General features: G+C 39.5%; 1 protein-coding gene across 3 annotated transcripts in view; it reads right to left on the bottom strand.

Moving 5' to 3' along the window:
• Positions 1-4,893: 4,893 nt before the first annotated feature.
• Positions 4,894-25,234, bottom strand: part of med23 (mediator complex subunit 23) — a 66,298-nt gene continuing 45,957 nt past the window's right edge. For all 3 annotated transcript variants that reach the window (XM_055635610.1, XM_055635611.1, XM_055635612.1), the window contains 8 exons: positions 23,338-23,554; positions 21,210-21,446; positions 20,189-20,354; positions 18,022-18,094; positions 16,383-16,597; positions 13,050-13,170; positions 8,639-8,770; positions 4,894-8,127 (listed from right to left, as the gene is read on the bottom strand). In XM_055635610.1, coding sequence (XP_055491585.1) covers positions 7,957-8,127; positions 8,639-8,770; positions 13,050-13,170; positions 16,383-16,597; positions 18,022-18,094; positions 20,189-20,354; positions 21,210-21,446; positions 23,338-23,554 — 1,332 coding nt within the window. In that variant the 3' untranslated portion in view covers positions 4,894-7,956. The remainder of the gene's footprint in view (positions 8,128-8,638; positions 8,771-13,049; positions 13,171-16,382; positions 16,598-18,021; positions 18,095-20,188; positions 20,355-21,209; positions 21,447-23,337; positions 23,555-25,234) is intronic.

Raw genomic sequence — 25,234 nt, 5'->3', positions numbered from 1 at the left:
GTGACCTCTCCCTCCCCCATCTTGCAGAGACTGAGCCACGCCCACACTTCTGGGTTTTATAGTTCCTCCCACCAGAAGGGGCGTGGCCTTCATGGCGTGATTGACAGTAGAGAGAATCACAACATTTTTTAAACGCCAATAACTTTTATTTTTCATCGATGGGAAAAATCCTCGGCACCTGATGAGCGGAGGGGGATTCTGAGTAAGATGGCCAAAATCACAGCCGTAAATGGTAGCGTTTTTTTCTAAAATCAATATAAAGCGCAAACAGGAAGTGGTCAAGATTAGACTTTTAATTATATAGAAGGCAAGGCCGCTCTAATTAAGCAAGGCAGCTCGCTTTAGCACTTTCAAAACCAAAGGCAAGGCAGCTCGCTTTAGCACTTTCAAAACCAAAGGCAAGGCAGCTTGTTTTAGCACTTTCAAAACCAAAGGCAACACAGCTTTAGCCCTTTCAAACCAAAACATTTTTGTATTTTCAAATTACATTTTCAAACCACATTAAGGGCACTGACAGGTCAGTAAAACCACTCACAGTTTAGTAGACATGTGTTCAATGTTATTCACAGCTCAGACTGAGAATTGCGACCTTTCGCTTCCCCCATCTTGCAGAGAACTGAGGCACCTCGCAACTTCCAGGTTTTATAGTCCCTCCGGAAGGGGCTTGGCGTTCATGAGAGAGAATCTCAACATTTTTAAAACACTAATAACTCTTTTAGTTTTCATCGATGGGAAAAATCCTCATCCTGCGCAGCGGAGGGGGACTGAGTAAGATGGCCAAAAATCACAGCCGTAAGTGGCAGCGTTTTTTTCTAAAATCAATATACAGAACAACAGGAAGTGGTCAAGATCAGACTTTTAGTAATATAGATAAAGGGTTTGGATACTTTAGAGGCAGGAAACATGTTCCCGATGTTGGGGGACTCCAGAACCAGGAGCCATGGTTTAAGAATAGGGGTAAGCCATTTAGAATGGAGATGAGGAAACACTTTTTCACAGAGTTGAGAGCCTGTGGAATTCTCTGCCTCGGAGGGTGGCGGAGGCCGGTTCTCTGGATACTTTCAAGAGAGAGCTAGATAGGGCTCTTAAAGATACCGGAGTCAGGCGATATGGGGAGACGACAGGAACGGGGTATTAATCAGCCATGATCACATTGAATGGCGGTGCTGGCTCGAAGGGCTGAATGGCCTACTCCTGCATCTATTGTCTAAATTAAAACCTCAGGAAATGTACCAACTTTCAGCTTGAGTAAATGATTGTAATTACATTGGTAACGGCAACAATATCAGTGCCTTCTGTGTCCACTAAGTAATTAAGGTATTTCTTCAAATATGTGTTTTCTCTTACTAATCAGTGAAAATGAAAAGTTGTTCCCCTAAAAACTATAGAAACATAGAAATGCATAGTACAGTTTCAAGGGAGATGCTAAAAATGCATTTCGTTGTCTCTGTACTGTACACTGACAATGAATTGAATCATTTCATTTTTTTTTTTTTACAGAAACAGGCCTTAGCAGTCCACCTCACCCACGCTAACTGTGTCACCCATCCACACTGATTCCATTTGCAAGCATTAGGCTCATGTCCCTCTACACCTTTTGAATCCAAGTGCCTGTCCAAATGTCCTTTAAATATTGTAATGGTATCTACCTCCGCCATCTCCTCTGGCAGCTTGTTCCACATAACTACACCCTCTGTGTGAAAATCCTACCCCTCAGATTTCCTGCAAATTTTCTCCTCTCACATTATAGCTATGCACTTTACTTTTAGACTCTTCTGCCCTGGGATAATAAAAAGGTTCTAACTGTTTACCCCATCAATACCCCCTATAATTTTATGTACCTGCACAATTTCACCCCTCAACTCCCAACTCGTAGTCCTACAATCCAGGCAATACCATGGTGAATGTCTTCTGGACTCATTCTATGGCTACCATGAAAGGTAGATGATTTTACCTTGAATGGCTTTTGCTTAGATTTTGCCAGAGGCAGCAACCTAAATTAGTAGAACACTGGCAACAATACCTATTATGTAATTTCTAACCCAACCACAAGTCACACATTGCTTTATAAAGTGAATATTTATCATGGTCTAACCTATTTGGGTGAAAAGGTAAATTATGTTTTACGAATGAGCCATGGCTTTCAGTTCTTTTATGCTTAAAAGGATGAATTGGAAAGAGTAGATGTTTTTTTAATTCTCAAAAGCAAGACATGAACAAAGAGAACAAGTAACTTCTTTGTATCCTTTCAAAACCTTACAGTTATTAATACTGTAGGCTAACATTGGCGTATATAAAAAGTTAAGCAAAACAAACCCAACAGCTGCAGAGATTGCGAATATAAACTGTGACAGAGTCTGCGATGATGAATTGTTTACATTCATCTCCATCACTAAAGACTACATTATATCTCTCGTGGCAAGGATTCAACCATAAATAACCCAATTATGTAGAAAAAAAGGGGCAGGAGCCTCTGGTGGTTCAATTTCAGTATTTTTATGGTGACTATTTTAAGGGGGATGCAGCAGAATGATTCATTATCACGCGATAGAGTTTTATTTTTATTACATTTGGCTAGAAAATGTATCCTTCATTTAAAACTACTGTTTATGGCAATACAATTCAATGCATTTTTCAAATAAATTGAAGGCAAATACACGAAGTTGAAAATTGTGTTTTCAATTCCAGTTGGATATTTTACGAGAATGTTTCACATGCATTTTGATTAAGCTACTTCCAACAGCCTGTGACGTTTAAATGATGAATTTAAGCATTCAGCAATGTTTTTTATGAAATATTTTTGCAAAGTGGTCACATATATTGCCCTTCACCAGGTGCTCTGAAAAAGGGTGATAGGTCTTTCCTTGCCTGTACATGATCCATGTCTCTCTCTATACCCTGCATTTCAATCTGCCTTTCTAGAAGCCTCTTAAATGCCCCCACCATATCTGCCTCCACCATATCCCTTGGCAATAGGTTCTGGGTCCCCACAACATGTCATAAAAATTGCCCCGCACATCTCCATTAAACATTCCCCACTCACTTTATAGCAATACCTTTTAGTGTTGGATATTTCCACCCTGGAATAAAGGTTCTTTATGTCTACCCTATCTGTGCCCCTCATAATTTTATATATTTCTATCGTCTCCTCTCGACCTCCAACGTTCCAGATAAAACAATCCAAGACAATTTGTGTCTAGCTTGCTCCTAGAATTGATGGGTGGCAGGAGAATCAGGATGGAGTTGATGAGCATGTGAGAGAAAATAGTTACTGAGAAATAAGTGGAAAAATTAGAATACTGAGAATGTACTGGGAGCTGACATAATAGTAGCCGACAAAGACTAGATAGGTTGAATAGCTCCTCCCTGTTCGATAAATTAAGTCCAGTGGCTTAAACCACTACTGTCAAACTACTGTCCCAAATGGTGTTGGATTCTGAATGATGCAGCTACACCCTCTGAGAATATACAGCCGTCAGTTATTCGCACAATGAGCTGATAAAAATACAGTATGGATTTCCTAAAGGAAATGGTTCTGAATAATCTATAGCGATAATAGAGAAGGTTGATGAAAGAAATACAGTAGCTGTCATCTTCATGAACATTCAGAAGGCACAAAAGGCTGGTTACAAAAATTGAGGTCAATGCAATTAAGGCATTTAGCAGTATAAGTAGGAAATTAGCTGCATGTACTTAAATCCTTGAAAGTTAAAAGGCACATTTTGAGACTTTGGTTTGGTAACCTCGGATCTAGGGATTCATAAATAGAGGGTACAAAAGCAGGGCAGATACTATGATCCTGTGCAAGATATTGGTTAGGCCAGAACCAGTGGACTGCATCATTCAATGATCGTTGTATTCCTCGCGTACTGAATGTATCCAGCATTCTTTGCTTTTATTTTACATAATACAAACTTAGTCTGCCACAGACAGAAAGGATGTGGTTTGGTAATACTCAACGGGTTATCTGGCATTTGTGGGATGAGAGCAACTGAGTTAAGGTTTCAGGTCAATGACCTTTCATCAGAATTAGACAGCTAGAAAACAAAATATTTGAAGTTTTAGACAAGGAAGAGGGATGGAGATAACCAAGGAGAATGGCTGTGATAGGATGAATATCACGAGAGATTGTGATGGGATTGTAGAAGGGCTGAATAGCATGCCATGCATAAAGGTGAAGAAAGGTAAGGGAGAACAAAGAAAAACTACTAGAACTATTCTTTGCTCTCGTCTAGAACTCATAAGTTTCACAACTCTTCTGTCATTAAGGACAAGGTTCTGCTTAAGGAACGCAAACAGTTAAGGTCCAAATTGAAAAGAGGTGCAAAGACGATAGTTGTTAAGAGGTTATCTAATCTTATCTAAGTGGATCTTTCCCTCTCTAAGGCTTCCGAATGGTCCTTCCATATCTAGGGCACTGTCAGATTTGTCTCTACCACATTGAGGATATTGGTCTTTGTCTATGGAACTGATACACTACAGTACTGAGAACTAGATTCTGCACTTTGTATCTTCCCCGTGCTCTATCTATTGTACTTGTGTTTGACGATTGTATTTACGTCTGGTATATCTGATCTGTTTGGATAGCATGCAGAACAAAGCTTTTCATTGTACCTCAGTACACGTGACAATAATAAACCTAAATCTATTTGGCTGTCTTGAGATCAGTAACAGTGTTTTACAAAGTGCACTTTATTATCACAATATTGTACGTTTTTTTAATTGCTAATACACAAACACAGGTAATGGACTATCCACCTTCACGCCGCTTCAGATTTCAGACACTGGCAGCATCTTCCCGAGTTGCACAGTGGCTACTTCAGCCAATCGAATAAAGTAAATTGGCTAAAATGTAACCCAGAAAAGCAACACATCTGCAAAACATCAACTATATCAATTTAACAAAATATTTATTGACTATCAAAATTTCGATATTTCACTGCGGATAACAGTCACATTATTTACACCTTATTTCATTTTTGTGGTAATTTTATCAGTTACAAAAATTAGCATTAACTGCTTGAGGCAGCAAGGTTCAATGTTTAAAGAACATTATATTTAACTATAAATCAGAGTTAAAAAAAAATTATAGCAGACTAACTGATGCTTAAATTGCATCATATGTTATGTTACATTGGGTGGCACAGTGGTGTAGCTAGTAGAGTTGCTCCCCCAGAGCTCCAGAGACCTGCGTTCAATCCGGACCTCCAATGTTGTCTGCAGTTTGAATATTCCTCCTGTGACTGTATGGGTTTCCTTCAGGTGCTCCAGTTTTTTTCCCACATCCCCAAAGTCAGGCAGTTTAGGAGATTAATTGGCCCCTGTAAATTGTCCCTAGTGTAGGAAGGTGAGTGGTAGAATCGGGGGGAGATTGATGGGAACATGGGATAAATAAGATGGCATTAGTGTAACTAGTTTAGTGATTGTGATTGTGAATGAAATTCAGTCCCTTGCGAGAGGTGACATAGAATCAGGAAATGTAGTCAGTATGTTCTGTAGATTCAGGATCTGTTCCTGTGGATTGGAGGGTAGCTAATGTTACCCCACTTTTTAAGAAAGGCAGGAGAGAGAAAACAGGGAATTATAGACCAGTTAGCCTGACATCGGTGGTGAGGAAGATGCTGTTATCCACCTTCACGCCGCTTCACGCAACTATAAAAGATGAAATAGCAGCACATTTGGAAAGTAGTAACAGGGTCGGTCTGAAGTAGCATGAATTTACGAAGGGGAAATCATGCTTGACTAATCTTCTGGAATGTTTTGAGGATGTAACTAGGAAATTTGACAAGGGTGAGCCAGTGGATGTAGTGTACCTGGACTTTCAGAAAGCATTTGATAAGGTCCCACATAGGAGGTTAGTGGGCAAAATTAGAGCACATGTTATTGGGGGTAGGGTGCTGACATGGATAGAAAATTGGTTGGCATACAGGAAACAAAGAGTAAGGATTAATTGGTCTCTTTCAGAATGGCAGGCAATGACTAGTGGGGTACTGCAAGGCTCGGTGCTGGGACCCCAACTATTTACAATATAAATCAATGATTTAGATGAAGGGATTCAAAGTAACATCACCAAATTTGCAGATGACACAAAGCTGGGTGGCAGTGTGAACTGTGAAGAGGTTGCTATGAAGATGCAGGGCGACTTGGACAGGTTGGGTGAGTGGACAGATGCATGGCAGATGCAGTTTGATGTGGATAAATATGAGGTTATCCACTTTGGTGGCAAATCAGGAAGGCAGATTATGATCTGAATGGTGGCAAATTGGAAAAAGGGGAAGTACAAAGAGGTCTGGGGGTCCTTGTTCATCACTCACTGAAAGTCAGCATGCAGGTACAACAGGCGGTGAAGAAAGCTAATGGCATGTTGGCCTTCATAACATAAGGAGTTGAGTATAGGAGCAAAGAGGTCCTTCTGCAGTTGTACAGGGTCCTAGTGAGACCACACCTGGAGTATTCTGTGCAGTTTTGGTCTCCAAATTTGAGGATGGACATTCTTGCTATTGAGGGAGTGCAGCGTAGGTTCACAAGGTTATTTCCCGGGATGGCGGGACTGTCATATGTTGATAGAATGGAGCGGCTGGGCTTGTACACTCTGGAATTTAGAAGGATGAGAGGGTATCTTATTGAAACATATAAGATTATTAAGGGATTGGAAATGCTAGAGGCAGGAATCATGTTCTCGATGTTGGGGGAGTCCAGAACCAGGGGCCAGTTTAAGAATAAGGGGTACGCCATTTAAAACGGAGATGAGGAAAAACCTTTTTACCCAGAGAGTTGTGAATCTGTGGAATTCTCTGCCTCTGAAGGCAGTGGAGGCCAATTCTCTGGATGCTTTCATGAGAGAGTTAGATAAAGATAGCGGAGTCAGGGAATATGGTGAGAAGGCAGGAACGGGGTACTGAATGTGGATGATCAGCCATGATTACAGTCAATGGTGGTGCTGGCTCGAAGGGCCGAATTGCCTACTCCTGCACCTATTGTCTATTGTCAATGTAGGCTTTGTGGTCTGAAGTTCTGTTTCTATGCAGGATAAAGATGATTCAGGATAAAAACACTCCCATTCTTAAGTATGAAAACATGTTAAGGCCAATTGACAAATAATTCAAGCCATCCTTATAAATGAAACCAAAAAGAAAAAAAGTACACCCGTAAGAAATCTGGTTTGTCTAACGCTCAGGTATGTAATTCTGCTAATAAAATGTATTTAAATATCTTCAAGATGTCTGGAGACCAGTTTGAATCCCCAAAGCAAAGCTTCAAGAATGTACAATTTGAAGCCTGAACTGATCTCTAAAATGTCATGAGTGGTGACAGAAGATGTGACCCTTTTGAAAGTAAGGTTAGGCATTAAAGTAACAAGTGCATTAAAACAAAACATCATTAGAAAGGGTAGAACCAACCAAACAAATCAGGATTATTTCAAAAAAGTACATCAACATGGCTGCTGTGCATTCTTTGGCCATTTATAATTAGTTAAAAACACACCAGTGGTTGCAGAATGTGAGCTAAAGTATGTGAACAATCAGCAACTGAATACAGAATAAAAATAAAGATTTCCTTTGGCTTAAATAAAACATAATACAAAATAATATTTTAAAAAATCACCACAGAAACAAATGAAATTAGTATTTAGTATCAGGATCTATTGTTTATGCAAGTTTCAATATTTCCTGTTATTGATCAGTGAGTGATCACTGAACATGGCAGACAGTTCATTTTGTTTTACTTCTATGGCACACAGAGCCATTCTAATCAAGATTAAAGAAGAGGAAAGCAACTCGTGGACATTGTTGGCAGTTAACAATCCTACCTGGTCAGTGTTATTTACATCATCAAATGAAAAACAAGCACAAAATTAAAATGTAGTCTAATGTTTGGATTTGGTCTTAAATACTAAATTATATTTTACATCACAGCATTTGAACTACCAAACTTGAAAAAGCTATCCATGTCTTCTTATTGTGTAACTGGTAGAGCAACACCCGTGGAGACCTGGCCAGAAGGGACGGCTGGAGAAGCGCTGGTTGTTGGTTGAACAGGAGCTGCTGGCTCCACTTTACTAATGTGTGTCACAAAACGCAACCGGAGTTTTAAAGCTGGCCTCAGCGTACAGATTATTTTTTCCACCTAGAAATAAATGCAAAAATCTCAGAATGCAGTGCTGATAGATTCTGTGTAAGTTACAAACAAAAATTAATGTGTTCATCAAGTGGTCAATCTTTTCACTAAGAAATTGTCAAATCGCCTTAATAGTTAATGAAATAGGAAAGCTGCTTCTCTGATTCTTCGCTGCGATGCTGCAAAGACCACTAGAGTTTTCTAGACCTATTACTTTTAAAATGTCAAGATTGAAACATCAACTTTGAACAATGCATGAAACATAGCAGTAATTTCCATAGATGCTGCCTCACCCGCTGAGTTTCTCCAGCATTTTTGTCTACCTTCGATTTTATCAGCATCTGCAGTTCTTTCTTAAGTAATTCAGGACAGTTGTTCATCTCAAATTCTTTAACTCCTCTACTCTAACATCCCCCATGATGAAAATCAATAAACACATCATGAAAAGCATTTCCCTCTGCCAAATATTTAGAACCTTACATATCCCAATATGAATGTATGAGCATACTTATACCCTTACCTGATCCTTCACACTGTCTCCAGTAAACATGTATTTTACATGGTATAGAAAATCACAAATCGGATCCATGTAGCTCAAATATTTGCTATTTTGATCTACATTCTGCAACATCTCATAAAATGCTATGCCAATCTGTAGAGTATAAATGTTAAAATGAATTACTCGCTCTGCTAAACCTATAAGTTACTCAGCATTCATTTTAATACATTAAGCACAAACAATACGGCTCTGATTAAAATTTGAACAGATGATATGTTAAAATGAATTACTCAGCTCTGCTAAACCTATAAGTACTCAGCATTCATTTAATACATATTAAGCACAAACAATACGGCTCTGATTAAAATCTGAACAGATGATATTGAGTTGTCAACAGGTCTTCCACACATGTGGAAAGAAAAAACAAATGAACATTTTGTTGCAAAGTTTCACAGCAGTGTTATAGAAGGAGAAACAATTCAATTTGCTGTGAATCATAATAAACATTCAATCTAGCATCATTCTTCAACTGATGAATGAATAGAGCAATTTGTAACTGCACGGAGCTATACTGAAACAGAAAAAAACAGTATGCACCATTTCAAAATTTAATATGACAAATGAGTTGAGAAGGAAATCGAGCTTGCCATCTCTTTTGATTCCACATACGTACATTACTTCCAATTTGATAAACAAGTCAATGTTGTGGTAAAAGCTAGCTTCGGACAATTGCTAAATTAAAACAATTCCTCCAGTTTGATGACCTCGAAAAGATCATCCACACATTTATCTCCTCCCACCTAGATTACTGCAACTCCCTCTACACTGGCATCAGCCAATCTTCCCTGTCTCGCCTGCAACTAGTCCAAAACGCCGCAGCGAGACTCCTGACGGGCACCCGAAAAAGGGACCACATCACCCCGATCCTAGCCTCTCTCCACTGGCTCCCTGTGCGGTTCCGAATAAATTTCAAGATCTGCCTTTATGTCTACAAAGCCCTTAATGGGCTTGCCCCCAGCCTACATCTATAGTTTGCTTACCCACCACACCACCTCCTGGTCCCTCAGATCGGCCGACTTGGGGTTACTGAACATCCCGCGGTCTAGGCATAAGCTCAGGGGCGACCGCGCTTTCGCGGTTGCAGCTCCTAGACTGTGGAACAGCATCCCTCTTCCCATCAGAACTGCCCCCTCCATCGACTCCTTTAAGTCGTGACTAAAACCTCATCTCTACTCCCAAGCCTTTCTTAACGAAGACAGACAGGCTGAAGGCGGCACGATTCACCCGTTGCTGCGGCCCCTACAGCCTGTCTGTCTTTTTTTTATTTTTTGTCTAGTTAAATGTAGTGTTGGTGTTTTTTTAATACTGGTTTTAAATGCGTATATGTGGGGGGCGGTGGAAACTGTTTAAAATCCCTTCCCTGTCCGGGAGACCCGACCTTTTCCCTGTCGGGTCTCCGTTGTCGTTAGGGCCTAGCACCGTGGAGCGGCCTCCAACCTGAACGATCCGGGGGCTCGGGAGACTGCGGAGCTGCGGATTCACCATCGTGGGGCTGGCCGGTCTCGGAGCGTGGGGAGCGGTGGTGACTCGCTGCTGCGACTCGACTCCTGGGGCTCGGAGGCTCCAGCAACTCAGCCGCAGGTCCGGTGGACTGGGACATCGGGAGCTCGCGGGTCCGGGTGGAGAGAGACCGCTTCCCGGAGCTCCCGCAACGCGACTTCTCCAGCTCGTGTCGCGGGGTTGGAGCGACCCGGAGCAGGGCCGTACATCGCCCGGCGCGGCTTCATGGCCGTGGGACATTACAGCGCCCGCCGGGGGCTCCAACATTGTGACTTTTAGACCGGGAGCGGGGCCGTAAATCGCCCGGCACGGCCTAAAATGGCCGTGGGACTTATCATCGCCTGCCTGGGGCTTGGACATCGGGAGAGAAATGGAGAACAGGGGAGAGAAAAGACTTTGCCTTCCATCACAGTGGGTTCACTGTGATGGATGTTTGTGTGAATTAAATTGTGTGTATGTCTGTAGGAAATTGTCTTTGTTTGTATGGCTGTGGAAACAGAATTTCGTTTGAGCCTCACTGAGGCTCAAATGACAATAAATATTGTATTGTATTGTATTGTATCTGAGCAAGGGCTTTATGTATGTAGTGTTGTATGCATTTAATCTATAAACCAATGTTGTATAACGTTTGTACCTCCACCAATGTAAAGCACTTTGGCCAACGAGAGTTGTTTTTTAAATGTGCTATATAAATAAAAGTGACTTGACTTGATTAATGTCAACTGTTCACGAGGTTTCTAACAAACTTTCAAAAACATTGGTTAACTTTGAGAAGCATAGATGCCAAAGAATTTGATGCTGTCAAAGATACATTTAGAGCATAACAACATAACAACTATCAACAGAGCTATAGCTAGGGAAAAGATACAGTCTCAAAATTCTAGTGGTATCTAGTAGTCAGTTCCGAGTCACACAGATGCAACATGACATTACTTGGCAAGTTTACTTAAAAAGGAAAAAAAAGTATCAAACACAAGAAAGAATGACACCAAAACAAAACTCAATAAAAGAAACCAAACATAAGGGCAAAAGCATTTAATGATCACCAATGAGATAGAAAGGTAATCATGGACAGATTGATGCAGCTGCTCCAAAGTTAGATTGTGTGAATTATATGATTCAATTTCTATGAAAAATAAGGCATACATAATGATTGGAGCCACACCATAAAGGTCACAAATTAGGTTATGATACTCGCTGCGAGTCTCCGATTCATGCTGTACACTTTGGGTTCCCCTTCACACCCACCTCAAAAGACACGCATAATAGTATTTGAAATTTGTATCTATCTCTGGCATTTCAGCTTCTCTCCCTCATGCAACCAAAAGATTTGTTTTTCACCACTCTACCTTCTCCCCCTATTTGCCTGCTTTCTTATACAATTACAGTTGCCGAACTGTAAAATAATTTAGCTTGAACTGAAGTGCCCTTGGGTTTGAGTTATGCACGTCATGAGAGGCAAACCACGAAATAGTGAAATGGCCACATGACTGCTACATAACAGCAAAGTCCAAGTGATGTTGTTGTTAAAACAGCAGAATTATTGCACTTAGAGGCAGGGACTCTAAGGCACTGTTCTCCAGGAGGTTTAAATGGAGAAAAGCAAAATTAGACAAATCAAGACTTAAGGAAAACAATAAAGAAAGGGTAAATTAAAAGGGCAGTGAAAGTAAACAAATTGTATAGAGGAAGCACATCATCTTTTTAAACCTGAAGGGGACAATTGATTAAGCAATGTACCCGTTTTTAAATGCATCTCACTTATAAATCTCTACATCTCTTTTCCTTTTACTCTTATTTCTATCTCTACCATATACAAAATATTCACCCCTCCTGAACCCAATATCACTTGATAACCTCAAATGTAATTGCTCCATCAATAACAGCTGTGATGTGACTTCAGTTGTTGAACCTTTAAACTTTCAAATTACAATCCTGAACCTCTCTGTCTTACCCTTTCTCTTTAAAGGAACATACTAAAAAAGAGATTTTGCTCAATTGCCTTATTCCTGGGTGTTTCTTTCCAGTTTACCACTAACGTGGTTTAGCCAGGAAAGAAAGGATGTTGGTGCAGACTTCTACCCAAGCCATTGATTTGTTGCTTATATGTTTTTGGTGAAAGAAAGAAACCATTTAAATTATGGCTGGCATAAGTTAAATAAAGGCACCGAGAACAATTTCTCCACAAAATGTTTGCTTTTTTGAAAACTGCATAATTTACACAAAAGACTTGGAAATTAACTCAATCCATGTAGTTCATAATTACATACAAGAATATTAGTTTCCCTATGCCATTATTATTTATATTTAACTGCCATCAAAAGTGTCCATATTATTTGTTTACAAAATTTTAAAACAGGAAAAGTAAGTTTCTTAACTGGAAATTGAATGACAAATAATCTGCATGGGCAGCTGAGAGTAAATTAATTAATAAAGTTTCAAAGTTCCACAGGCATTGTAAATGTAGTTTTGTTCTACATGATAACTAAAATTATATACATCATCATTCTAAAATGTATTGGACAATTATTTAACAGTGAATATAGACATATGAAAATTTGGAGAGGCAGAGACAATTTAAAGAAAGTTGTAGTAAATAATGTCAATACGCATATTTAATTTGTTAAAGCACTAACCATTTACATTTTTTCTTGTTCTGATGAAAGTTCATATACCTGAAATGTTAACCATCTCTTTTCACAATTACTGCCTTATCTGCACTTTATTTCCAGCATTTTATGTGTTTATCTGTGAAATGGCAAACTCATTTTCCATAATTGTGTTCTCAGTAGCTCATTGCCATAAACTGTGAGCTAATACTTGAAATTCATTGGGGTTCATTCATTAGTTTTGTAAACACCAAATTACTTACCTCGAGCATACATCGAGTTCTCTCTTGTTGGAACCGTTGCAGAAATGGGCCAACAAGATGATAAACATACAACAATTGGAACTCGGTCTCCACCAATGGTTTCAGCACTTCTGTGAGAAATCTGAGGAAAAGTAGTTTATTCATTTTAATGAAATGATAATTTTTACATTTGCTACACAAATTAGATAGCATATTTCCATGGAATAGTTACATGACTGTTTCTACCAAAGGCAGAACATATACTGTATCTGAGTATGCAGTCTTCTCTGACCTAAAGAAGATGGCTTATTCAATATCATGACATACCAGACTTGGACTATGTTCTCTGAAATGCTGGAAGTTGCGGGGAGACCTGATAGAAGTATATAGAATTATCAGAGGCACAGACATGGGTGACAGTCAGAACGTTTTCCCCCGGGATGGAAAAATCAAAAATGAATAAGCCACCTTCTTTAGGTCAAAGTGCATAGATGAGAGGGGAAAAGTTTAAAGGAGACGTGCAGGACAACATTTTTTTTACAGGGGGTGTTGAGAGCCTGGAACGTGATGCCAGGAGTTGTGGTTGAGGCAGATATGATAGTGGCATTTAAGAGACCTTTCGAACATGGTGCAGGCAGAAAAGGGTTTGTCTTGCATTATATTCAACACAGACAATGTGGGCAGAAGGGCATGTTCTTGTTCTGTACTTTCATATGTGCTATAGGATGCCATTCAACCCACTGGGCCTGAGCCGATTCCTTGCAAAGATGCCCCACAATGTAATTCCCCTCCTCCTTAATTCCGTGCAGCACAGCAACTTATGAAATGAAATGAAATGAAATGATTCAATTTATTGTCATTGTCAGTGTACAGTACAGAGACAACGAAATGCATTTTTAGCATCTCCCTTGAAAGGGAGACACAGGGCGTCGCGGTGTGCCCGCGCCTGCCGCCGTAATTACATTCCATTACAGGCAAAGGTGGGTGAAGTGTCTTGCCCAAGGACACAACGACAGTATGCACTCCAAGCGGGATTTGAACCGGCTACCTTCCGGTCGCCAGCCGAACTCTTAGCCCATTGTGCTATCTGTCGCCTACTGTCGCCTATTCTCTCCTGCATGCCCATTGACTCCCCTTTTACCACTTAAGCACACAGAGGCATAATTTATCATAACCAATTAACCTGCTGGACCATCTTTAGGATGTGTGAGGAAACTGTAGCAAACAGCAGAAACCAACATAATCACAGGAACGACATGCAAACTCCACACTGACAGCATCCAAGGTCAGATTGATCCAAAGATTCTTGAGCTTTGTAGCAGAAGTATTAAGTGCTGCATCATGATAGTACATACCAATGGCATGGTGTTAATAATATATATTTTTTCATATAAGAAACAAGTTCAAATATATATTCAGGGTTACGTGGCTGAAGCAGACTATTGGTTGGGTCATTGGCTTTTTAGAGAAAAATCAGAAAATGTGAACAGCTTAAAGTAAATTAACATATTTAGGGTAACAACATTTTTATAGTTCCATCTGCTATTATAAATGCACGGTGGCAAAGCGGTAAAGTTGCTACATTACAGCGCCAAAGACCCGGGCTCGACCCTCGCTATGGGTACTGTCTGTTTGGAGTTTGTACGTTCTTCCCGTGACCTGCGTTTTCTACGGGATTTCCAGTTTCCTCCCACGTTCCAAATGTGTACAGGTTTGTAGGTTAATTGGCTTTGGTAAATTGTGAATTGTTCCTAGTGTGTGTGTGTGTAGGATAATGTTAGTGTGCGGAGATCACTGGTTGGCGCAGACTCGGAGGGTTAAAGGGCCTGTTTCCGCGCTGTACCTCTAAACTAAGCCCTCTGAAACAGGGGAGGATCTAAAGGCAAATAATCTTAAACAGCTTTAACATATATAATTGCTTTTCTAATCAGAACATTATTTTTTGGAACTCTCAATTGGCAGTTTCCCACCTAATTCCTTCTATAATCTTCACTATTTTCCGCTATTATCTCCTTAGTGTATTTTCTATTGTTTCAGGTTTATTTTCCTTTATTTACATCTTTATATAACCTTCATAACTGGATTAGTGAGCGAAAGACACACAAATAGGTATCAACTGTATTTGCATGATTTTTATACTCGCCTTTAAAGTTTCTCTCAATATTTTTCTTTCAGTTTGGTGGAGAGCTGACACAGACAGAATGGGCTGAATAGCTTGCTCTTGAGCAGTAAATAGTTCTACGATTTAAATTATCTTTCATTTGAAATACCATCCAGGCTAGTCCCATTTATCCACAATTGGCCTAGATCCCTCTAAAACTTTCCTATAGATTAGGCTATCCAAATGAACTTCAAATAAAGTTTTTGTAAATGCCTTCCTCTGACAGCTCCTTCTCGATATAAACCACCTTCTGTGTAAAAATTCTGTGTAAGATTCCTATTAACTCTTTCTCCTTTCACCTTAAACCTATGCCCTCTAGTTCTCAATTGCACTCCCATGGAACAAGAATATGTGCATCACCTTATCTATGCCCCTCATGATTTTTATACACCCCTATGAGGTAATCCCTCAGTCTCCTAAACTCTATACTAGGGCTTAACTCCAAAGAATAAAGTCCTCACACTCATATGAATTGAACTTCATCTGCCATTCATTGGCCAACCTGATCAAGATCCCTCAGTAATTTGTTATAACCATCTTCACTGTCTATGCTACCTATTTTAGTGTAATCTGCAAAACGTACCAATCATGCCATAAAATGTTCACAGAGCAAGTTTAAGAGGAAGAGAAGCATACATCAAAATGTTGCTTTATTCTAGAAACAAAGGCAGAACAGGTAAACATTTGAAGATGGAACAATGGTGGAGAAAGGGTGTGGAAATAGGAAACAACTTACTTGATTCACAAAAGTAGGTGAGATTTAGATTCTAAATTTCTCTCAACCTCAAGATCTCCAATTAAATACTTTTGAAGTGAAATTTTGATTGTGCACATCAGGATTTCATAATCATGAAGTAAATGATCAGATAATCTGTTTTGTTGCTGCTGATTTCAGATACAAGGGAACGTTTCCCACACAACACCAGGTACTTATTTTATTTGCCTTGTCTGATGAACAGTATCTCCATTAGTGTAGGATTCTAACATCTACAGACATCAATACACAACCAGCTGACTTGATGACAAGTGTGTTGTCAAATAAACCACAACTGACCCTCTGTATTAGAATATGCTTATTATGTGGCATCACCGAGTTCGTATACAAACATGAGCAATTCTATTACATTTTTAAAGCGTTGTATACTAAGAGACAACATTTCAGCAAGAGAGATATATAGACTTCTATTACATACTTGGGGATAAGGGAAAGCTGTCCAATACTTGAGTGGTGCCATACTGCATGTGCCAAGGCAAGAACATAGCTGCAGTACATCTCACAATAAGACTGATGACAAGCTGTGAAATCAAAGAGTTGGAATGGATAGCCGACCCATTCTGTATCCGAGGTCAGTGTAGCACTGCTGATGACACTCACAATGCGATCATTCAATACTATCCAGTAGGGCTCCTTTAACATAAAATATAACAACATTCTGTAGAAATAACATCTTTATTTGAATGCATTATCCAACAATGACCCCAAAACAACATATCTTTAGCTCTTTTCTAAGAATTCCACAGTTGCCTGATTTATATTCCTATTTATCAGACACCCATGGTTTCTTGATGATTTAACAAATGAAGCCAATTAGTACAATCCAACATATGTCTTAGTACATACTGCACCCTATGACCATTGAGACTTCCTCACATAATACCATTATGTGAAGCATTATTTGCCACAGAAGGTTGTGGAGGCCAAATCAGTGGATATTTTTAAGGCAGAGATAAATAGATTCTTGCTTAGTACGGGTGTCAGAGGTTATGGGGTGAAGGCAGGAGAATGGGGTTAGGAGGGAAATAGATCAGCCAGATTGAATGGTGGAGTAGACTTGATGGGCCAAAAGGCCTAATTCTACTCCTATTCCTTATGACCATAACACCATTATATAGCATCAGGATTAGGCCCATTAGTTCCTTGAGCATGTTCCAATTCAAGGAGACAATTGGTAATGTGCCATACCCTCATCCCTACATATGTTAATGCTTTTTCAAAAACACACATTTCATAGGTAAAATGAACTGTGTGCAAGTAGAAAGTTTTCAAAGCTCGTCAAATTTATGTCTGGTAATAGACTAGTCTAACTAGAAATTAAACCATTAAATGTTTCAGGATGTATGCTTAAAATGCATACCAGTATTCAGCATAACCCGAGATCCCATAAAATTAAATAAATTAATCTCTGCTTGCTAACATACAATTGTTGCCCAAACTGTCACAGTAAATCCTTTTAAAGAATTATTCACAGCAGCTGTACTCTGTTTTCAATCATTAACAATGCAAAGTATGACAGGCTGAAGCATCTTCTCAGCAGAGTTTTTGAAGCCTAGTTACATATTTCATTTTCCACTTATTAATGCTTCCTCCCCATTTTAAGATTCAGTTATTTTTCACTACAATTAATCGTGTGATGTGCTTTATATTGCACACTTTCCCCATTGTTATTGTATAACTGAAGTATTGTCATGTTTTTTGGCTTTGGCAGCATCCTGTGTTCTCAATTGTTTCTTGATGTTATACACATCAAACTGCTTTTACTGAACGTTAGCATCCGTGATGGTGGGGAACTCTCAAAGGTCCCCAGATAATCATCCACTTGGCAATTCACAGTTAAAGATGAACTAGAAAACTAATGGCTTTTCACAAAAAAAAAATTCAAAAATATTGTCATAATTGGAAAGAAAGATTAATTTAATTTAAGTTAGAAGAACCTTCACGAATCTCCTTGGTGTATAAAGTAATTTCCCTGGTTAAATTTGCATTACAAAAGCCTATAGGCTGCATCAATTATAGTTATGGTCCCGGAATAATGTAAACACTTTTATACTTACAGGTAACGCAGTTATCACAAGACCAATTGCATTCATCCAAGCTGTAATATTTTCTCTCGGTACTAAAGGTTGACTGGAAAAAAGAAAATTATCACTGAAATTATACCTCCAAGATATCAGCCCACTTTCATGAGCTAACCAAGAAACAAGGTTTGTAAGTAAGACCCATTTTGGCATTATAATGCACATTTCACAGTGATCCTGAGTTTCCTGTGAGAACAAGCCCTCCCAGTGATACAAATGGAATGTTTTAAACAGACAGATGACCTACGCTCCATGGCTTAGCTGGCTGTCAAACTAGTCAATAATCATCAATCTGAAGAAGGGTTTCGACCCGGAACGTCACCCATTCCTTCTCTCCAGAGATGCTGAGTTACTCCAGCATTTTGTGTCTACCTTCAATAATCATCAATGTCTTTTGAGTGAGGCATCTGGAAACTTAAAAAATTGATTCAAATTCAACAATTGAAATATATGATCAAAATTATGAAACAAAACCTGAACAAAAGAGTGAAGAACACTTAAGGGCCTGTCCCACTTGGGAGACCTCCACCGCGACCTCTGGCGACCTTAAGCGACAAAAAAAAAAATCAAGGTCACAGTGACCTACGACCTTCCTCGACTATGTTTACGACCTCCTTCGACTATGTTGAAGACTGGCTTCGACCATGTACGTTTTACTCGAGGATGGTCTCTGGCAAATTGGTCCGTGAATGAGCACGACCCCCTTCCACCTCAGAGAACCACACGGAAAACCAACAACGACCAGTGACGAGTGTCTACAGCTCAAATGATCACCTAAGAAAATGATGTCATGTCTGCATTTTTTTCTCACTAAAAAATGCCTCCAATGTTTTTTTTTGTTTTTTAAATCATTCTGAACCATGCAAACAAGGAAGGAACTTGTTTGGAGGATGTTAGTAAAAATACAACTACTGCTGTTTGCAGGAGCCCTTTTGCTTCAGCAGCCTTTTAAGAAAGGCAGAAGGGGAAGAGCAAGCACAAGATGAGGTCTCAATGGGTGAATGGAGATGATGTGATGGACTGTCCCAGTACACCAGATGACTGGAAGAGTGGCACTGGGCTTTGACAAAAGATGGAACTTTAAGCACACATGTGGTGCAGTGGATGGCAGGCATGCATTCTTGTCCCTGTACCCCTCATTTTCCTTTTCGTACAGGATGGCATTCTGCTGGAACCATTTCTCAGGGGGTATGGAGAGAAGGCTGGTATGGGATACTGAGTTGGTCTGGAAATTCATCTTTAGATATGTAAAAAGGAAACGATTAGTGAAGACAAATGTAGGTCCCTTACAATCAGAGACAGGTGAATTTATAATGGGAAGTAATGAAATTGCAGAATAGTTAAATGAGCACTGGTTCTGTCTTCACTAAGGAAGACACAAACAATCTCCCAAAAATACATGGGGACCGAGGATCTAATGGGAGGGAGGAACTGAAGGGAATCCACATTTGTCAGGAAATTGTGTTAGGTAAACTGTTGGGACTGAAGCCAGATAAATCTGCAGGGCCTGATGGTCTGCATCCCAGTACTCAAGGAGGTGGCCCAAAAAATCGTGCATGCATTGGTGATCATTTTCCAATGTTCTCTCGACTCTGGATCAATGCTTGAGTCAATTATTAAAGATGTTATAGCAGCACATTTGGAAAGCAGGATCGGTCAAAGTCAGCATGGATTTATGAAAGGAAAATCCTGCTTGATTAATCTGCTGGAATTTTTTGAGGATGTAATAAGTAGAATGGATAAGGGTGATCCAGTGGATGTGGTGTATCTAGACTTTCAAATAGCCCTTGACAAGGTCCCACACAAGAGATTAGTGTGCAAAATGAGACTGTGAAGCTATGTTTGTGATTTTTATAGTTGATGAGGACAGAAATACACGCTTAAACAATAAATAATACACAAATATGTACAATTTTCAAAATAATTTTTACATGGTAACTAACTTTACGCTCTCATTATCTGTATCATTGGGCTGACTTCAAAAATTAGACCAAGAATTTTGCACCATTCACTCATTTTTCAACAAAGGCCCTTTCCTTACATTAAGCAAGATGTTATTGATCATTTCCATATTAAAGTTAAGCCATTCTTTCTAGTCCATTGTTACCTTCGTTGAATAAAAAGAATTGCCAAAACTAGTTACCTCTTAAGAACAACGTTTAGAAGCTCATTTCCAACTTCCTTCCCTGTCACAGATAATGCCATAAGTTCCACACATGTTACATGGAGGGCATGTGCTGCTGGGTTGGGAAATTCATTGAATCTCCAGTCACAGTTTGGAAATGGACCAGGTGATTTTCCTGCCATAGCTGCATAACTGATTAAGGGAACTGTTACTGAACATAAGGGCTTTCACATGCAGGTATAGAAATTAAATGAACAGCAAGCACCATATTGTAATCAGTAGTTTGGATATACCAAATAGCAGTAATGTTAATACAACCACTGTTGTTATAATACAACAACTAATAAAAAAGCTGTTGGATCAATAGATTTTTTGATATTATGTGAAATTAGGGATATGGGTGATAATGCTGATGTAAAAGCTCGGCAAAGTCTGAATGGCAAAACTGGCACAGTAGTCCGAAAGACCTATTCCTGCTATAACATATGTTCTCATTCCTTGGTCCTTGCTCAATCTTAATTATTACCAATAGAGGACTTCAAAACTTGGCTAAAAAATCAAAAATTGTGTTTAAGTAATCTAGAAGTTCCACATGTTCAACTGTCTCTGGTTAAGTATGTCCTGGACTCAGACACCAAGTGACAACACAGGCACCCTGTCTGGTACTAGCAGAATTATGGATCCTAGCACATTAGGTTGGGAAATGTTATGCCCGCCAGACCCATTTTATGCCAGACAGACACAGTAATGGATTTGAATCCCCTTTCATTTATATGGAAATACCTAACCTGAAAATTATCGTTATCGCTGGGTCAAATTCAGCTCGCCAATCGGCGTGAAAGTCCCGTTGAGGTTGAGATCGGCCGCCTCACCCAGCCTCGGCACCACATTTTCGGGGGGGGGGGGCTTACGAGGGAGGATTTCTAGTGCACTCTCGTAATTTTGTTCGGATTAAAGGAGGGGCCAGATCACCAGTTGCCGGAAAATCAGTATTGGACCAGTATTGCATGTAAAAGTAGGTAGAACAGCAAAAGGATATTCTCCACTAGTCGACCAATCAACTTGCAGTAATAAGTGTCGTCAGGAACCCATGGATTATCCTCACGTGCGTTCATGGCAAATTTCAAATAGGTTTCACTTAAACACCAAGTTAGTGGACGATTATCTTTTAGAGAACCAATAACAGCATGAACCAGTTTGCGTTTAAGATTTGTACGGTCTCTGAGATGTCTCTCATAGTAATGAAGTGTGTTGTACAAATATGTCACAGGTCGGTCTGTAATAAAAGGAAAGATGCATATTCTTAAACCAAAGGTAGAAACAAAAGGTACATTTTAATCATCTTAAGAAATGAAATGGACACATTTTGCAAAATTAAAACACAAATTTTCTTCACAATCAGGAATATAACAGACACCTTCGGTATCAGTCCTCAGCTGATTGCTCTCCCAGCAAAATAAACACAGATTCTTACAAAGTCATTGTGTTGTCGAGATCAAGTATGCTTGATAGGCAAAAGATTAATCAATAACTTTCCAAACATATTTGCAGTTCTTTAATTTTTCAGTGTAAATTAAATCCCCAGAATATTAATGTCAAATTTTCCCCTCACAGTTGCTGATGCTTTAAAAGCATACATCAATAGCATTTGCAGTCACATCAAAGTTTTTCCGAAATTTAAATTCTATGCAAAATATAACTTGAGAACGCTTAGTTACACATTATAATATTTGGCATTGCTATTATCTATCCAAGACAGACAACATTTCTGAGACTTCACGATCAATGCTTTGTATTTGGCTTTGGCAACAGTTCAATAAGGATGATTTCCAAGAGTATATGATCTTCAAAACCTCACATATTCACTGACAAATGCATATTATGTGACTAATCTTTTGGTTAGCTCTGCCCTAGCAACAAATACCACCAACAATTTGTCATGGTCCAGACACGAAAACACACAAACGCTTCCAATTCCTCAGTCGTCTAAGGTAATTTGGCATGCCTCCAAAGATTCTTACCAATTTCTACAGATGCACCATAGAAAGCATCCTATCCGGATAAGAAAGCATCCTATCCGGATAACCTGGTAAGAAAAATGCTCTGATCAAGAGCACAAGAAATTGCAGAGTTGCAAACTCAGCACTGTCCATCACGCAAACCAGCCTCACCCACCCACCCCCAAATTGACCCCAAAAGCTTGTACCACCAGATTCAAGAACAACTTCTCCCCTGCTGATATCACTCTCTTGAACACTTCTCATGTGCTAAGGATGTATTAGAACATGGAACAGTACAGCACAAGAAAAGGCTCTTCAGCCCACAATGTTTGTGCCGAACATGATACCACGTTAAACTGATCTCATCAGCCTGTACGTGATCCATATACATCTATTCCCTGCACTTCCATGTGTCTATCTAAACGTTTCTTAAATGCCACTACGTATCTGCCTCCACCAGCACCCCAGGCAATGATGTCCAGCGCCCACTAATCTCCATGTAAAAAAACTTGCCCCGTACATCTCCAATAAACTTCCCCCTCTCACCTTATAGCTATGCATATAGATCAATAAATGTTGGACATTTACACCCTGGGAAAACAGTTCTGACTGTCTACCACATCTATGCCTAATAATTTTATTATTATTCACCAACATTTACGTCCAGGTCAATTGTATACATCACACACAACAGAGGTCCCAGCTCAGATCTCCACTGCTCACAGATCTCCAGCCAAAATATCTTCCTTCCATTACAACCCACTGCCTTCTCTGTATTTCCATCGACCAATTTACTTTGATGTGGCCTTGCACTTTTTTTAACTGCAGTTTCTACGTTTCTGTAATGCTATATTCTGCACAGTTTCTTTTTCGCTTTTGCACTATTTTGATGTATGGTAGAATTTACGTGTAACACAAAGTGTTCCAGCATCAGCAGTTCCTTGTGTCTTCATAATTTGCCTGGATAGTTTGCAAAATAAAGTTATTCACTGAATCTCGGTACACCTGACAATAATAAATCAATACCATTGTCAGTTCAAGGTCACACAAAGAAAAGACTGAAAATAGATTAACCTGAAGATTTTAAATTTCAAGCAATTAAAACAGACAGTTAATCTATGAATCAAGGAGACACCGCTAATGAATTTATTGGAGGTTAAAACCTACCATGAAACTTGTAAAGGCCTCCTAAATGATCAAGTAGAGTTTCCAAAGATTTTGAAACTGGAAGCAACTCTAAAAATCTGTGGATTACAATATCAAATACAGGCAAAAATCGAAGGCAGACATTTCCAAAATAAATGGGAAGATACTGAGGCTGAATTTGCACAGGGGGATTCACCTGTTCAGCCAAACCCTCAAAATACAGCTTCTCAGGATATTTCTGAAAGAGAAAAAGGGAAACTATCAATAGAAAACCATCAGGTGAAATACATAAAAATTGATTTACTTCAATATTTCTTCTAAACAATTTCTTCTCCCAATTCCATGTTTTTAATCCCCAATCTTTTAACGGCAAACTTTGGAGGATTTGAAATGCCTTTGCATAGAAATTTACACCAAGTGCTGGAAAATGGGATTAATATTGATAGGTACTTGTGGATTGGTATGGAAATGAGCCGAAAGGCCTTTTCCTGCATTGTATGATTTTTCATGTATACTTCTGGGCAGTCTCTCTTCTTCCGTCTTCCAAAAAACAGACATTGAAATTATTTTCATCCATGCAAGACCACAAAGGCATCACCCTTGTCAGCAGGTTTGATAACAATATTCTGGTTGGACACAATGCTCACTTGAGGAACATCACCTCATCTTCTCGATATTGAATTCGGCAACTTCTGATTACCAGCTTTCTCTGTTTGTTTCAGAATTGGCCAGCACTACTGCAAGTCATTCATCCATACCATTGGCTCAGTTTTTCCTCTCTGGCGTAGTTGGATTTGTTGGGCATTTCCGACAGCTCTGCATTTCGCTATTTTTACATACCCATTTGCCTCTGTTCTCGCTAACTGTCCTCGTTTAGCTGTGAACCAAGTGACTTTATCTGCAACGTATCTCCATGTCAACCATGGCCTCTCTTAGTTATCCCTTTAATCTTGTTCATTAAAAGTAAAGGAGAGCAATATAGATTAAATAAATAATCACAACTGCAAGATCAGATAACTTGTAAGAACTATCAAATGGAGCTACATCAGATGAAAGATCATTCTGAAATGTTAATGCAGTTTCTTTCTCTACGGCTTTTTCTACTAGAAATTCCAGAGACGTCCTAGCCCAAAGGAGTAATCTCCAGAGGGACAGCAGAAACCTTGAATTAAAAAACACAAATTAATCCAGGACAATCAACATTGTATTGTTAAGTAAGGTCATACCCAATTAAATTGATTGAGTTATTTTGTTGAGACAACAAGGAGGGTTGAAGGATTGTGGATTTGATGTATTCTATTAACTTTGATTTCAGCAAGGGTTTTGATGGTCCAGGATAGAGCCAATAGAGTCAGTATGGATAGAACTGAGGAATTGTAGGGTAAGAAGACCCTAATGGGAGTTATCTACAAGCCCCCAAACAGTAGCCTGGATACAAGGTGCAAGTTGAATCAAGAGTTAAAATTGGTATGTCGCAAAGGTAATGCTACGGTTGTTATGGGAGATTGCAACATTCAGGTAGACTGGGAAAATCAGGTTGGAACTGGACCCCAAGAAAGGGACTTTGTGGAGTGCCTCCGTGATGGATTCTTAGAGCAGCTTGTACTGGAGCCTACCAGGGAGAAGGCAATTCTGGTTTTAGTGTTGTGTAATGAACCAGATTTGATAAGGGAACTCGAGGTAAAGGAGCCATTGGGAGGTAGTGACCATAATATGATAAGTTTTAATCTACAATGTGAGAGGGAGAAGGGTAAATCGGAGGTGTCACTATTACAGTTGAGCAAAGGGGACTATGGAGCCATGAGGGAGTAGTTGGCCAAAGTTGACTGGAAAGATACCCTAGCAGGGATGGCAGTGGAATAACAATGGCAGGTATTTCTGGGAATAATACAGAAGGTGCAGGATCGGTTCATTCCAA

This window comes from Leucoraja erinacea, chromosome 5 (assembly GCF_028641065.1).
Source record: "Leucoraja erinacea ecotype New England chromosome 5, Leri_hhj_1, whole genome shotgun sequence".
Classification (NCBI taxonomy): Eukaryota; Metazoa; Chordata; class Chondrichthyes; order Rajiformes; family Rajidae; genus Leucoraja; species Leucoraja erinaceus.
This window is presented reverse-complemented; position numbering and strand designations above follow the sequence as displayed.